The following is a 17,435-nucleotide window of genomic DNA, read 5'->3' as shown; positions in this document are numbered from 1 at the left end:
CCTCAGAGAATGTGAACAGGAACAGCACTTCACTTTAGCTGGGAAAGAGTCTCCGATTTTCTGTGAAACAGAGATGTCGCGGAGAAGCTGTTATCATGCAGAAATCTATGAAACCTGGACCTGAGGGCCACCAGAAATTCGTTGTTCAAGCCTGAATCCCTTTTGTCTCCGCTTGCTGAGATGTTCAGAATGACTGCCTGCCAACACTGTAAGTCTGCATGAGACTCTTTAGCTGACTCAATTCTTATTTTATTGGTGCTTCTCAAAGCAATTACTAGGGTTTTGAGCAAAGATGAGAGTATTTCACACCTCCATCTTTCCTGAAAATGTCTTATACTCCACTGACTTTTGGCTTCTATTTATAAAGTAGGTTCAAGGCTTGGAAAATTATTGGGGTTGAGCTTTAATGGATATTCCCAACCAGCATTGTGTCATTATTGGCCCACGTTTAGCTGGGCGATCTCCCAAATTTGTGACATAATCAGGCCTTTCTCTGCATTACTCCATACACTCCACGCTCCCTCTACATTACACCACTGAATCATACGCTCTTTTCAACAAGACTGATTGCCAGGGGATTAACATTAGACAGCACAATTCCATTATTCAGCAGCCCAATTCAAATCCAACCCTAAACTCTAAGAGAGATTTCAGGGCTTCACAGAGATGAGCTGCCAGAAAGCTCAAAGGGGCGGTGGGGTGAAGGGCTTTCGAATGTTTTACATAACAACTCAACCTAAACCCAGCCATAAGCAAGAGCCCACAGCTGAAGTGGCCGCGATATGACTCCTGATTCCTGGAATGGCCCCAACCAACCTTAACGAACGATTTGTGGACCTGTGCAAAGCCAAAACCCCCAAAGACTGCTGGAGCACAATCATTTTATTCCCACAATAAATTATTTATTTTCGAAATTAGGTATTTAGAACGTGTAGCCCGAAATCTCTTTCCTTAAATAGAAACACTTTCATGTCAAATTCAGGATATGTGAGGCCCAAAGTGAATTCAAGTCATGTGTTCTTTGATCCACGGATTTATGGTACATCAATGCCAAAATAAATGTTAACCATTTTCTTCTCATATTTGAGTGTTACTTCTCTTTGTGCTTGTTTTGTAAAATATCTGTGCATAGTAATTCCCATTGAGAAACATTCCATAAATATCTCTGTGAGAAAAGTGGGCTCTAAAACTCAGTCTTTTATAAATATCCATAGAATCCACCTTATGCAAAAACCTATCAAATTTCACAGTAAGGCTTCTGAACAACAAAAATAAAATGTTACAAATACTTCTTTCACTGAATACTTACATACAAATGGAAATAACAACTACATCACGCTTTCTAAGGCAGAGTTTCTTATGGATTCAATTTAATTTAACTTGATACAAACTCAAAATGGTTTTATGTTTAATTTTCAGTTAACCCAAGACTTCAATTAACCAAATCTATGCAATTTGGTTAATCAAGCTTTTGGAAAGTTTTTAAATGGCTCTTTGGGCAATTCAAATATCTACGGGGTCTCCCTCTTCAAAGAGTTTATATTTTATTGAAGAAGAAGAAATGTCCACATGTGAAATAATACTCGGGACACATGCATAAGAAATGAAGGAGGAAAGCCGTTGTTGATAGATGCACAGTGAGTGGGCATGAGTTTGTGGAGTTCCAAAGGGTCACATCAAGGCAAAATGAATTGAGGTGAGCTTTGAGTTGAGATTTTAGCAGAAGTCAGCAATCTGCAGGTGGAGATGGGCAAACTGATTAGGTAACCCCAGCAAGGACTCAAGGACAGGTGACCATACTGAGAGTCAGGGTAGATGACAAGATAGAGAAAAGATGGCTTCTACAAAGGAAAGATCTTAGCCCATCATCCCTACAACAGACATGTCCTAAGTGTAGCTCCACATGTTATCAATCCTCCAGCAAGACAGAGAAACACTCTTTCTTCATCAGTTCCGACAAAGCCCATCTAACAGACCAACCTGGGAAGAAATCTGAGTTTCCAGGACAAGAGGCTTTGTGGTCTTAAGATATTTAATTAAAATAGCCTCCTTATCTGAGTACTTGATTAAAAGGTATCCATAAGCCCATTAACACAGTTCCCTTTATACAGAAGAAATAGCTTCCAGCAACAGACAGTGAGCTTGTAGCGTCTAATGACTTTCTTCTAACGGAAGTAAAGGGCTCCTTGACGTTACCCTTCCCCAGCCCGCTCTAAGCTCAGTCGTCATCATGCCCTTTCCTTCCCTCTTCAGCCAGCCTTATGCAGTTGCCCTTCCTTAGATAATACTGCCTCTCTTTTAACAACCAAGTTCTCCAACAGCATATGTGTGTCCTTTCCCTGCACACACTAACATTCTTCAGAGTAATCTCAGCTTCCAGATTGTCTGCACATTTCATACCATTTTACACAAGATGACGCTTGGGAACGAAAAGGATCACGCAAAACACATAAAACACGGCTAATCAGGAAGCAGAACATTGTCAAATGACAGAAGAATTCTTCTTGAATGACAGCTTGTATTTAGAAAAAATGAAAACGAACCAACTCTCCTCAAACCATGGGGAGAAACAAGTCCCACTTTCCCGATTTCAAATGAGTCAAACTACAGCAGGCCGGCGCACGGCTGCCGCCCAGGGAGACACAAACTCACCAACAACATCGAGGTGGTACGTGTGATTGATGGACCCGTACTCATTCTCCACCACACAGGTGTAATTGCCTTTGTCGGATGGGACCACACTTTCCATAATAAGGCTCCAGTGCTGGTTTCGTACCTGAAAAGATCAGAGTTAAAGGCAGTTATTTAACAAACTTAGCACCGAATACCGGGTACTGTGCTTCCTTGATTTAAAAAGAAGTTGGGGAGGCAAGGAAGGTAGAGAAGAGACATCTGAACTCTAAATTTTCCTCAGAATTAGTACTCAGAATGGTGACAAATGAAATCAATAATTATCATCACGGTGACCATCTAGCAAGAGGCTAGTGACATGTTCAGATACACAAGAGTATGTGGCGTGAGTCTGTCATTGTCACGGGTTTGAGGCTTCCTCCAGGAGCAGCCAAGTGGCTGGGGACTCCCTGACATGAGCCTGCACAGTATCAGTGACCCAGGGTAGGTGAGCGGCCAGGTCGCTCATCCACTGGGAACCCTCAGCCCCTAGAGCACCGAGGAACCATCTAGAGCCAACAGCCAACTGAATGCCAGGCACTGCTCTGAGCACCCCGCTTTCTGCCTGAGCTAACTTAATTCTCCCGAGGAGCCCACAACGTAGGTGCTGTTCTTGCTCCTGGAGCCTCTGGTTTGAAACCCTCTCATTTCTTTCCCCACGGCCCTCAGATGCTGTCTGGAAGTCTCAACAAGTTTCAGCGGGGACTGTAGGTCTGCCCCTCCCACTCAGGTGGTGGCTGAATAGATGCTACATGTTGCTGAGAGATATACTCAGAATTCCAAATATGGGAGCAATGAATCCTTAGGAAACTTAAGTTGTATATCCATCTATTTAAAAACTCCTTGAGACTTGCCAAAGATAAGCAACACATGTGGAAATAAGTTATTGTGATTCCTCCTCACATTTCTGTCCCCATACAGACAGACTAGATTCTAATGGACACACGTTGCTGTGAAAATATTTTAACAGGCTCAAATTTTCAAGCAAGCATGATTTTTCCTTACTACAACCCAAACGCAGATTTCATCTTTTGGGTTCAAGGCTTTAATATTTCTCTCTGAATCCAATCATTCTTTAAAGGTATTTTGGACAAGGCACTCCAGAGAAATGGAAAGAAAAAACAAAAAGCCAGGGCCTGCTAATCTTAACTATCGTTTCAGGAATTTTAACTGACCCTCTGAATGATGCCCTGAGCGCTCCAAGTGTTTTCTGCCTTAATCACATAAAAACTGATAATACCAGCAGAGCCTTCACAAGCACTTGAGTGATTCAAGGAACTGAACTAGAGAATAAAGAACATGAGCTCGTAAATGTTCCATTATAAAACAGGAGGGCAGAGCAGCTGTCCACTTTGAAGAGCAGAGCCAGCAGAGGTAAGAGATTATAAGACCATGCTACAGCACAACGTAGCTATAGGCGTTCTTATGGGCGTTTTCATGTCAGGCAATCAGTTCTACTCAAGCCATTACTGTAGAGTGGAGTTATTGATGCCAAGTTCAAAAGCAAGAGCACTGCTCATCACTGACAGTCTTATGAAGGAGCACGGGGGTGAAGGCAGGACTCAGAATTCAAGCACTGAGTTAAGACTGAGTTTGGGCAGACAGTCACTTTGCTTCAACTCCTGCCTGTCACCGACTCCCCCGCACAACCTTGGAGGTTGTCTCAGAGTCTAACATCACGGAGCAGATGATAGGAAATTCATTCTCACGGTCACAGGTGAAATGTCTGGCAGAAAAATAAATCTGAAGGCTTCAGATCTACAATGGAGAGTCTGTACTCTATGGTGGAGAGACTTGCTTTCTGCTCTTGGATGAGGCATAGGCTTCTAGGAGAACTCAAACCAGAGCATAGGTCTCCTCTTAGGAGGGATAAGCACCTGCTATGAAGAATGTATATAAAAGGTGTGTTGTGAAGGAGAAGATGTGGATGCTAAATTTTCCAGGGCAATAAGAATTCTCTAAATCCTTACCCCCTGGGCGCTACCCTGGAGCTGTATGCTCGGAGCATGGGAGACGCAGGTCCTAGCTCCTTGATTTAACTCGAGGCAGATGGGCCCACAATGAGACCCACCTTCTCCCCAAGGTCTCAGCGGTGTCAGGAATGGGACTCTCCTGACCTCTGAGGAACCAGTCACGCGGAGGGTAACTCAGGGATGAAGCCACAGGCCCTAACGTCACCAAGCCACGTAATCCAGCATTTAGCCCTGCTGTAAATATTCAGTTCTTTGAGACCCCGCTCAAATGTCATGCCCATAAGCCCTTAATCACAGCTAGTGCCTGTCTCTGGACCCCATCCAAACTGTCAATGTCTTTCTTGTGCCTGGATCCAGATTTGGCACACGGCATATTCCAAATGGAGCTAAACCTAACCGCACAGGGAGGGCATCGTCTGCCTCTGCCCAAGACATTAAATCTTGGCATATGCAGCTCGGCATACCACTGCTGTTTTTAACCCTAGGGCATATGGTCAGCTCCAGGCTCCTGTTGGGGCTATGGCATTCCACGAAGATCCCCCTTTCAAGGGCATGTGCTCCCTGAATATTTATTTCCTGGAGATGCACCACAAATATCAATAAGTTAATATTTATAAAACGCTTTCACAACGAGAAACACATTTACCAAACAAGGTGTTTCTGCCCTTCTACAGACCTTGGTACTCAATCAATACTGCCCCATGCAGTGCTGTTAATATTTATTTTTTTACACCACTGCTCCAGTATTTGGTTCCTGGACATACCACCAATCCCAAACTTTATGAGCTGCGGCATTTTCCAAATGGATGCCCTTAGAAGCCACCAACAGTGGGACTTTTTGACACTTTGGTAGGGGACATCCCACCATTAATTAGTGGTTGCTTAACGACAAGCTAAGAAACTACAAACAGTAGCTCCATGAAGATGGGGAACACAGGAACAGAGATTTTCGTGTTTTTTTTTTTTTTAACATTCCGTTTCCACACCAAGATTCGGTGTAAACCTAAAGAAATTATCCTTCCAACAAAAATGTATGATGTCCTCTTCAACATGTTTTTCTAAATTCCTCAGCTTTTTCGTGCTGTAAGTTTTCTGCCAGTTGGGTCAAATGCACATAAACCATCTTTGCTTTCCCAGAAGAAGGAACGTAAATACCCAATAAACAGATGAAAAGAGGCTTAACCTCATTAAGGATCAGGGAAATGCAAATTAAAACAATAATGAGACACTGTTATTCACCAGCTGATTAACAAAAATTAGAAAGATCAATGTCACTGAGTATTTGGTGAGGGTGTAGGAAAATAGAGACAAACTGAGAACAGGAACATAAATTGAGAAAAACCTTTTAGGAAAATAATTTGGTAGTACCTATTAAAATTAGCAACACGTTTTTTTTCCTTTTAATCAATTAATTCCACTTCTAGATATCTAGCCTACAAAGAAAACAGAAGGACTACTTCAAGGCACATAACAAGATCATTGCTTCAAGCACTGTTGGTGACAGCAAAAAACTGGAATCCATGAAAAAGAGAGTCATGAATAACATGTAGTTCATCCTATATGAATAGAGTATTTCAACAGAATAGCATCCAGTCATTAAAGAGAATGAGGTGTTCTGACATTCAGGCCTAAGATACCATTAATAGTTATTGAGAAATGAAAAAAGCAGGTTGAATACAAATAGGCATACTCGTGATTCCATTTTGTAAAAAATACACACACACATGCACAACCCTATAGGTGCACGTAGGCCTGAATCTATAAGCATGACTGTATCAGCTCAAATCAGAAAGAAAACAGACCACACGGTTAGCAATATACTTCATATAATTAAGGGGTGGGGTTATGAATGTTGTTTACTCTTTTCTCAATTTCACTTTTGAAATTTAAACAGAAATCACACACACACACACACAACACAAAAGTAAAACCAAACAGCTCCCTGTGACTCCCTTTTGGAGCAGCTGCCCTGTGGCAGAACCCTGGCCTCTGTAACGCTGGCAGACCAGACACAAAAGCCAGGGAGAAGAGAAATCCTGCACCAGCCGACACATGCACAATTCCTTCTTTTCATTCCTGCCCACGGCCAAATCTTTGTGGAATTCATTATTATTTTTCATCTGCCAAGGCACAGAATGAGAGAGCATGAGGCTTCAAAACTATGTTCACTAAAGACTTTTAAAAATAACATTTCAATACTGAAACAAAGCAGACTGAAGCTAATGGCCTAAATTCTCTTACTTGTAATACAGTAAGTAGATTCCACAAACATTCCACACCCTGTCACTGCAAAGACAAAAGGTGGCCCAGACAGGTTTTTTCAGAATTCCTCTGCTACCTAAATCTTCTGAGGTGCACGTTAAACCCTCAGCTACCTTCAGGTGACAAGTGGGAATGCAGATTTAGTTTGGATGACACCCAACCACCTAGGTGAAAGGTCAAAGACCCAGGCTGTCACCTGGATGTTTGGTCTCCATTTTGCAAAAAAATCTGAACATTTCCAAATACCCAGGTGTTATATAACAAGCGGAATAAATATCTAAAAGCTGGATGGAAAGTTTTACTCTGTGCCAAGACAATGGATGCTATGTCCATGTGATAGTAAATACTCCCAAGACTTCCTTCCACCAGTATCAGGGCGCAATTCATGGAGAAAGACAGCAATCCCTTTTACCCCTGGCCTTCATTCATAAAGGCATCCCATAAACTACAATTCAACATTGACCAGTTGTCATCAGGATGCATAAAATCTTACTGTCCCATGCCAGATTCCCATCTTCAGCAGATTCCTGGGATCGCCAAACCATCCCTTCTGGACGTGTGTGCAGGAACTGAGCTTACCTGTGTGAAGGGCTGTGGCCCCTGCTGCTGCTTATCACCACACAGATGTGGAGGCCAACACCGGTCTAAGGCTTAAACTCCAAGAAGTCTGCTTTTCAGGAGGTGTCCAGAGAACAGGGCTGGGCGAGCTCTGATCTTCTAGGACCAGTGGCAGAAACTCTCCCCCCTGCTCAGTTAACAATCAATGGAGCTCTCTAGCTCTAAGTAGGAAGCGAATCACAAAATGCAAAGCCATTCGCTTGGTGCCTGTTCCCTGAAGGTGGTCAGAGAGGTGCTCTGGGGGCAGACTGCCAGCAGGGCATCCACCACCTTTTAATTTAACTCTTTAAAAGTCTCATGACCTTCCTCAAAAGGCTAAACATATTATCACCATACGGCCCAGCAATTCCACTCCTAGGTACGTACCCAAAGGAATTGAAGACAAGCACTCAAACAGATGCTTGTACACCAATGTTCACAGAAGCATTATTCCCAAGAGCCCAAAGGTGGAAAGAGCCCAAGGGTCCATCAACAGATGACTGGATAGACAAAAATGCAGTATATCCACATAATGGAATATTATCCAGCCATAATAGCAATGAAGTTCTGATTCATGCTACAACACAGATGAACCTTAGATATATTAAGTGATATAAGCCAGATACAAAAGGACCAATATCCTATGATACCACTTACATGCGATACCTACGTCAAGCAAATTCATAGACGCAGAAAGTAGATTAGAGGTTACGAGGACCTGTGGGGAGGAGGAAAGGGAAATGATTGAGAGTTTCTGTTTTGAGTGATGAAAAAGTTTGGGAAATAAATGGCAAGTTTTATGTTATACCCATTTTACCACACACAAGAAAAAGTCTCACACAGGTCATCGAAGTTGGGAGAACAGCATCGTGCTCCCAACCTTGCTCTCGACAGCACACCTGGGGCCGGCTGATATTTACACGCTCTTGGCAAGCCATTACTTTCTCTGTGTTTCTCCATCATAACGATGTTTTTATAAAACATGGAACCACGGGTGAAGAAAGCAGTTTAATAAGAGGATGAACTTTGGAGCAAAACCACCTGGGTCCAAATGGCAGCTACACCACCTAGGAGCCACGTGACAAGCCTTATCTATGAAAGGGACCAGATAACAGCACCCACCCCTTCGGGCTGAGCAGGGGACTGAGCAGTCAATACATGTTGGCTGATACCAACATATACCTGCTCCCTCAGCACAGACTCTCGTTCTGAGATTAAAGCTGAAGTGTCTTGGCTGAGAAAAAGGTCAACAAACTATAAATATATGACTAAGTACATTAGTACTGATTTTTCCAAATAAACATATTTTGGGGTTAAACATAATATTTAATCAAACGTCTTTAAAATGACATCTAAGTAACCTAGAAAATGTAAACCTAATTAACTTACCCATCAAAACAACCAGTTCAGTCGTGATTATAAGAAAACCGTTTTTGAAGTTGTCTTTTCTTGGACCTGAAACGTACTTGGAAACTAACAGTCCGTACTCTCCAATGCTTCACTCTGCCAAGAGACTCCGTGGGAATTCGAACCTCCAGGACGCCTGGAGCCGTGGGCTCTCGCGCCAACTCCACGGCCACAGCAAGGGAGCTCTTTATCCTGTGATCTCTCTCGGTTCTTAAGCAGTTAGAAAGTGGCATGAAAGATGGTTCTAAGAAGACTCTCCCCTCTATGCCTAAGTCATTACCTAGGAATGAGGTGGGAATTGTGGTCTATTAATTATCTCAGTCATCTTATTTTTCTGCATTAAACTGTAATAACTGCTCAGAGCCCCATGAACTATCTCGCCTTAAAGGGAACCTCTTTACAAGAAAAAAAATCCATGCTGTTGTTTAAGATGAAAACTGCTTGATGCTGCATTATGGTTGGGCTACTAAGTCATAGTTTTTAGAGCTGGAAGGGAGCACGACATTCCCGATTATCTATCCAATCGTATCATTTTAAGGACAGGTGACCTGACTGAAGCAGAGAGCGCTTAAACAACTCGCCCACAGTGAAGACTGATGTTAAAAGCCCAGGCGTAAGTACAATTAGAGACGTGGTTATGCTTCAAGTCAAGCTTTATCTTCATAAATAAATTAGTAACATCCAGCCGGCCTTTCCCACATACTAAGAAAAACAATAATTTGACTCTTAATCACCTAAGGATGGCTCAGCATGACTTCTTTGATAAATAAGACTGGACCGTAGAATATTAAATACCTCTATTGGTCATTTTAATTAAAACGAGCTTTCTGTCCTGTTTCATAATTCTCTTTGACTTTGTTTTGGTTTTGTGTGTCTCCTTCTCCCTTCACTGGCCCCATATGCATACCATTTCAGAACGAGCTGTGTCGCAGTGGGCTGGGGCCAAGGTGCCCGACCCATCAAGAGGGAGACAGCTGGGCGGCCAGGGCACAGCCATGGTTTATGGAACGAGATTTATGCAGAAAAAAAATAAATCACAGAAATAACGCGTTTGTTTGTGGAAACTTTCAGGTCTTGCTTTCTGGAAAAATACATCTTGGAAAACTTGACACTTTGTTTCTTGTTAAAGTGGCAAAGGGACGGGAGTCAGAGGAGAGGGACATTTAGATGCCAGGCCCTCCACACGTCACTTGGGTCTCTCTTGGCTTTTGGGGGAAAGGCCGAGGAAGGGAAACTACAGATTGTACAATACGGTTCCCTCAGGTCAAACGTCCATTCAGAGGTGCAGGTCTTTAAAAGTTTATGTAGGCAACAAAGAAAACTTCAGAGAGAAAACCCAGCGTGGATGACCATGCTTTTGACTCTGCCCTGTCCAGGCCCTGGGGACGGCCCTGTGCGTCGGACCAGGCCCATACCAGCCAGGCAGCTTGGACCAGGGAGGGAAGCCCACAGCTTGGTATGGCCTCTTTGACCTCCAGTGACTTCACCACCTGGGGACCTGGGGTGGGTCTAACACATCATTAGTGAGGCTTATGCTTTAGGGAACTACATTTTCCCAGGAGATAAGAGATATCTGTCCTTCCCTTTTAAGTCCCAGCAGCCTCTAGTGCTCAATGGAATTTCTACGAGCTTTCGGTATCCCCACAATGAGTGTCCAATGCCATAACTGTCGTGAAAACCTCTTACTGAATCCAGGTTGACTACCTTTGCATTTGACGGGGTGGCCCATCACCCCCACCCCCATGCCACTCAGCGCCACTTCCACAGTCTCTTCTCCACAGAGAAAGCCCAGCAGGGCCAGAAACGCACCGTCGTCACTGCCAGCCTGCGTACCACATTCCAAAGGTGTGGTACTCTCCCTTTTGCCCTTTTTTTTAAAAAGCAAAATATATTTTAGATTTTTTGTTCCCACGCACTCAAATTCCACTTCTCTTTCACTCCAGAAATGGCTCAAACATGAAACAACAAAAACACTTTGGTCATCTGTGCCTCCCCGGGGGTAGGCCAAAGGTTCCTCATTTTGCTTTCAGAACATAGGTGCCTTCATTTAGCGGAATCTTGTCATCAGTAATTCAAACTGAACTGCACCTGTTAAAAATCAAGCAGCATTTTCTCATTAGGCTCCCTTAGTCTTCCATCATATCTGTAATCACTAATTCAGATTTGCAAAAAGCTCCTTAGCCGTAATCATGATGCTGGTCCCACTGATTTTGAGACCAGGAGTTCCTGGAGGCTCAGCAACCTCTGTGCTCATTTCCAGGGCTGTCTTAGGAAGGAAATTAGTTCACCACCAGGATTTTAACCACCCTCCTTATACTTAAGTTGTATTTAAACAAATCATTGAAACTGCATCAATTATGTTTTCAGAGAGCGTTTGGTGGTTACAAGAATCCCAGGGGCCACACATTTTAGTGGTTTAACTCTTCCTTCTCAAGCAGCATCACCTAACAAAATCTTTGTCTATTCACTCTTAAAAAAAAAAAAAAAAGCCAACCTTCCAATCTCATTGGACCTGGTCTGTCTAAGGAACGAACTAAGAACAAAGAGCCCAACCCCCTCCGCCTACTGCTTCCAGCACCAGGCAGGAGTCGTGGAAGACAACTGAGTCCTTCTACCTCCACAGCTTCCAAGGCACCCACCTTCCAGCAGATGTGCCTCACATCTGTTTCACACATCAACTACCCAACACATGCTTTCAGAAATGTACTCATAGGCGTTCCCCTTTCATCCTCTGGGTTTTAGATATTAATTTTTCAATGTGAAAAGAAGTCAAAAATTTTTGAAGAAGAAAATAATCTTTTAAAGATGAGTAATTGTGTGCAGTATTTCAGGAAAGGGCTCCAGGGCACCTCATGGGGAGAGAAGGCCCATTGAAGCACGGCAGTGACAGGGGAGGGGCTCGAGTGCCATCTCAAGTGATGCTGGCGTGTTAAACACAGGAGAGGTGCACCCAGGAATGTCCTTCCCAGGATCTCACTGCTGCCCCCAGAAATCCTCTCCCATTTGGTTCTTAAAGACCTGGCATCTGAGCCAAAGCATCCTCTCTTTTACGCACGGGCATGTTTCTCAGATGGCTCCCAGCAATCCCCAGGTCTCCTGACATTCATGCCCTTGGGTAATCTCCTCCTAGTGACTTGCTAAATAACAGAAAATAGTAAAAGCGGTAGGATTGGCACTTCCATGATTAGGTTACAATAGGCTGTGACTCCTGTCTTCCTCACACTCTCTCTCTGGCTCTTCTTGTCCCCTCACCCTCAGAAAGCCAGCCGCCATGCTGTGAGCTGCCATATGAAGAGGCCCACATGGCAAGGAACCGAGGGTGGCCAACAGCCAGTGAGGACCTGAGGCCCTCAGTCCAACAACCTGCAAGGAAGTGGATCCTGACAACAACCACATGAGTGAGTCTGGAAGCAGATCCTTCCTCAGTTGACCCTTCAGATGAGACCCCAGCTGTAACTGCAACCTTAATTACAGCACTGTGAGAGACCTTGAGACACAAGGCCCAGCTAGGCCACACCTGGATTCCTAACCCATGGAAACTATGACATCATAAATGTTGTTTAAAGCCACTGCACCTTGGGGTAACTTGTTATGCAGCAGTAGGTAACAAATACATCCATTCATGTTCCAAATGCACCGAAGAATTTCACAGCAAGGTCCCTTAAGTCTTCCTCATACACTAAATTCTTAAAGTTCTCCCTTTCTGCACTAAATAATTTGGAGAGTCCATCTCTCTCTTTCTGAGACACCTCCCTTCAAACTCAGCCCAGAATCCTCTCCTGATGTCCCTTACCCTTAGTCTCCCAAAGAGCCAACAACGTCTCTCGCAGCACACCCACAGGACAACACGCTTCTCTGACCTCACACATCAGCATCCTGATAGCCAGCTCTTCTGTCTGCCTTCTCTGCTGGAAGAGGGGCCTCTAGGGATGCGTTTTCCAGAGGCTAGGACGGTGCCTGCCACAGAGGGTGCTCAATCAACGTCTGCCAAATGGCTGAACAAAGGCCGGGACAGGCATTTACAGGCATCTTCAGGGAGACGGCTGTCAATTCCAACCTTCCCCGTGAGTGAAGAGCCTATATGTCACCACGGTCTGTAACGGGCTCTTCAGAATCCTTAAAGAGGCAGGACAGGGAGACTGCCTTTGTCATCTCGTAAGTGTTCTCCCTTAATAAGTAATATTTCATACCCGAGTCTCTAATCCACGTCTATCCACTCTTCATACAATCCTGCTGAACCAGGGCAACTGTACTTACGCTTCTCAAATGCTGCTCCAATTCCAGTTTTACAGACTATAAAGCATATAGAAAACAGACTTTCAACTTTCGACCCTTCTGGTATTAAACTCTCCTCGTATAAAGAACAATGCAAATGGGGATTGTACTTGAAAATTACATGCAAGTCCAGGATAACTTTTTTAAAACATCAAACATGGAATGATCCATTATGGTAATTACCCATTTTAAAAGAAATATTCCTTCTAGTTCCTGCTAACTTTTGACTACTTAAAAAAACGAATAAAAATTTAAGAAACAGATTATTTCAAAAGCTTAATTATACCTTATATCCTCCGATGCGATGCTCCTGCTTAAATTCTTTCCCGTTTTTCAGCCACCTCATAGTTGGTGTTGGATTCCCCCCAGCTGGACAGCGAAACTTGACAGTATTGGCTGCGGGGACGGCATGCAGCCGTTTTTCCATCTTTTCTGTGTTGGTCCAGTATGGTGCTCCTGTTTTGGAAAACAACAGTATAATGTATACAGATGGATCGCTTCATCTCTATTATTAAACTCCTAACAGGTAAGATCATTTTATTTTATATGTGAAACATCAGTTTCAAAATCTCTGGTAATATCTGTATCGGGAAAAAATTTCTGCAGTCTAATCCAGCTGGCCTAGCAGAAGGTCCCTGGAGATGGACTGCTTGCTAGATTACGTCCATTAACAGGCAAAAAGTGTTTCAGGCACCTTCTCCCCCTGTTCTTAGCGCCAGGATATAAGTTCACGTTGAATCATGTTTTAAAATGCTACTTTATATACACAGTGACTACACAGACAATAACAACAGCTGAGTCCTCCCAAAACATACCATTTTAGATCGCCACACCTATGAAGTGACCACACATACAAACAAGTGCTCAAAGGCCATATGAACTTATCCACTGGAGCTTTACTTTAAAGAGGAATCAACGGTATAACTTATTACCCTAATAGGATAAAATATTTCAGGGAGGCATTACTAATTTCCTAGCACATTATATGACAAGCCAGCAAACCACATCACTAAACATATCTTAAACTTTAAAATGGAAAAAACTTTTCTCTCTCCATTGTCATTGCCATATTTCTACCACATGCCTAAGCGGATCACTTAAGAGGCTACCAATTAAATTTTATGGAAAGTTGTGCCCTCTATATGGCTCTCAAAGTCATAGATACTAGTGATTTTTAACCTCAAAAGAGATAAGTTTTTAAATTGCCAAGTGAAGGACATTTTATCTAAATAAGAGCCATAGCATCAATCCGGAACATGGCAGCAAATTCTTCATGCCTGATCATAATGGCTAATGACCACTATTGACTGAGTGCTGCTTATTTGCCAAACACAGCTTTAAAAACTCTTATACACTTAACACATTAACCCTGACAGCAATCCGATGAGAAAAGCACCATTATATTCCCTGCTTATAAATGGAGAAATTGAGGCACAGAGAAGTTAAGTAACCTGCCCACCACTATGAGAAGCCAGGAAGAGGCACAGCCAGAGTGTGAGCCAAGGCAGTTTGGTTCCAGAGCCCACTGTGTTCACTCTGCTCCAGCCCACTGCAAGTGAGAACCAGCTTCTCCAAGGGGTGGGAATCCACACCCTCAACCACTCTGATTTATAAGACTGATGCGTGTGTGGCCTCATGTAGACATCGCCTATGTCCCACCACCTTGACACTCACACGAGCGGAAGGATCAAGAAGATGCAGCGTGTCCTGATAAGAAATCCCAGCTCCGTCATTTACAGCATAGCTATAAAAGGTCCAGGACAGACAGCCTGGACCAAAGGTACCCACCCTCCTTTATTACTACCCAGAACTTTCTCTGAAATCTAGCACAGCAAGTAACTTTTCACTGGTATGTTTCTGCCTTAGCAAACAAGTAACCAAAATCCCTGTGTTCCCTTAAAAGCATCCATCCATGGGGACTAGAACATTCTAGAACATTCTACAATATTGAAATTCCAGAAGACCAATTCCTATCTCCTTATTTCTGATGAAAGTCAGACTGAGCAACAGCACTCACACTCGGCAAACCAGAAGCAAAACAGGCCTAGGCAGGGGTTTGTCTCCGACACGGATTTAGAAGTCTGCTCCTCTATACTATAGCTAGCACAGCTCGTTCCTGGGGGGTAATGATCCCCTTCACTTAACAGCCAGATGTCCACGGCAGAATTAGGAACTGGAATAACTACGTCCAAGACACCTACCCCTATTTGCCTCACTCTTGCTCTTGAAACCTGCTGTAAAAGGTGCAGCTGGGATTTCTTAACAGGATACGCTGCAGCTTCTTTATCCTTCTGCTTAGGTAAGCATCAAGGTGGTGGGATATAGGTGGTGTCTACATGATGCCAGGACAGAGCAAAGTGAGGCAAAACGGGTCAGTTGGGTACACCACAGAGAGAAAGGCCAGAGGGAGAAGGAATGTGGCTGCATTCTTCCCTCTCAATCTAGTTGCATCGGCAATGAGTAGACAACTGGTAGCCATCAGGCTTTGAATGTCAAATGCCCAGAGACACACCTCTTCTTTTGAGGGCTCACCAGGGAGTACTTGGTGCCTATTTATCCCAAGACTCCCAGGGCCTGGCATATACTGAAACAATTTCAATAATCTTTCATTTTAAAAGCTTCTACTTAGAAAAATCCATCCACGGCCACAGCCACTAAAAAAGAAACTATTAAGAGCACAAAATAAATAATGAGCTTCGTTGCTACAGAAAGAGTTTTATAAATCTGACCTAAATGAAAAGCATACCTCGTGCTGTCAGGTGTCTGTACTCATGTCATTTGTTTAAGTAAACACAATAGCCTATTCATGTGAATTAGCTAAATATTAATGCAGTAACTCTCTCAGCATCAATTATGGCTAGCTGATCCTTTGGAATGTCTTGTCTTTTTTACATAAAAGAAATCAACAGATATGTGCTTATATACCATGAGTCATGATTTTTATGTTCCCTAAAATGTCAAAAAGTAGGATTTAGCTTAAGGAAGGAGGAATGTTGCTCTGTTCCTCTCTCACTGGGCTGAGCCATCAGTGAGGCTGCAACCCAGGCAGGGATCACCCCAGACCACGTGGGCCCGCACGGTCCTAGTCTGTGGCAAGAGCACACTGGCATCCAGCACCTTTGTCTTGGCACCTAAGGAATGATTTAAGAACAAGGTTGAAAGAATTCTGCTGGAATTTCTGGCAGGTAGCCACTTCCCTGGGGTGAAATTTCAATCATCAAAACTGCACCCATAAAATCTGCTCATGCAAAACAGATGCACAGCCATGCGGCAGGGTATGGGCACCACGCTTCTCATCTAAAGTCTCAGAGATCCGAGGTGGGTGGGGCTTCGTCCAGTCTAATCAACACAGTAGAAACTGAGCACTTACCTGGCTAGCTCTTGAAACCTGAATTCACAACATTCTCTTCCTGAATAACTGTAAATCATGACTCACCAGAAAGGGTCGTGGAGCCAAGTTTTTGCGGTTCCCTGTGTGACAGTGATGGACGACTCTCAACCCCCTGCTCGACCCCACCCTGGGTGAGTGCTAACATCACACAAGACACCACCATACTTCGGTGACTTAGGCCTTCCTTTAAGATGTCAAGCTCACGAATTTTTTTAATGAGGATGCTGCTGGAGGGGAGGAATTATTTTACTATTTTACAATGGCTCTTCCTGAAATAAATTACTTTTATGTGAAGCATGAAAACCCTGGAAAGTCTAGAAAAATAACTATACAGTCTTCCCTTGGTATCCGATGGGAATTGGTTCCAGGACCCCCACAGATACCAAAATCCACAGTTGCTCAAAGTCCCTTGGCCAGCCCTCTGTATCCGTGGGTTCCAGATCCACGGAGTCAACCAACCAGATTGTACACTGTAGAAAGAGCCGTACTGTGTTCCCTCCATCAGTGGCCTCATGTCCTCTGCAAACTCTTCATGTTTTCAATACTTCCTGCCATTTTTGCATTCTGGACATATGGAAATGCCAGCGCCCCTCAAGAACTACAACACAGCTGGCAAGAAACAAGGACCAGGCTCCTGACAAGCTCCTCTACCTAGGAAAGCCTTTCATTCCAAGGCTGCAAAGAGCATTAACAACTTTCATTTGGAGAAGAAACTCACTTACATTAACGATCTACAAAAGCAGAGATGACCATTGCACACAGTAGGTGCTCAGTGCAGATGTTCACTCAACAACTTTAAAATGAATCTGCAAGCCAAGATCACATCATGTCGCTTGAAAGAAGTGTATGGCATCCACTCT

General features: G+C 43.6%; 1 protein-coding gene across 20 annotated transcripts in view; it reads right to left on the bottom strand.

Annotated features, from left to right (window-relative positions):
* Positions 1 to 17,435, bottom strand: part of FGFR2 (fibroblast growth factor receptor 2) — a 103,361-nt gene that overhangs the window by 51,808 nt on the left and 34,118 nt on the right. For all 20 annotated transcript variants that reach the window (XM_014865975.3, XM_070482039.1, XM_070482036.1 and 17 more), the window contains 2 exons: positions 13,471 to 13,640; positions 2,653 to 2,776 (listed from right to left, as the gene is read on the bottom strand). In XM_014865975.3, the coding sequence (XP_014721461.1) occupies positions 2,653 to 2,776; positions 13,471 to 13,640 (294 nt within the window). The remainder of the gene's footprint in view (positions 1 to 2,652; positions 2,777 to 13,470; positions 13,641 to 17,435) is intronic.

This window comes from Equus asinus, chromosome 2 (assembly GCF_041296235.1).
Source record: "Equus asinus isolate D_3611 breed Donkey chromosome 2, EquAss-T2T_v2, whole genome shotgun sequence".
Classification (NCBI taxonomy): Eukaryota; Metazoa; Chordata; class Mammalia; order Perissodactyla; family Equidae; genus Equus; species Equus asinus.
Note: the sequence above shows the minus strand (reverse complement) of the source record. Positions and strands in the feature narration are given on the sequence as shown.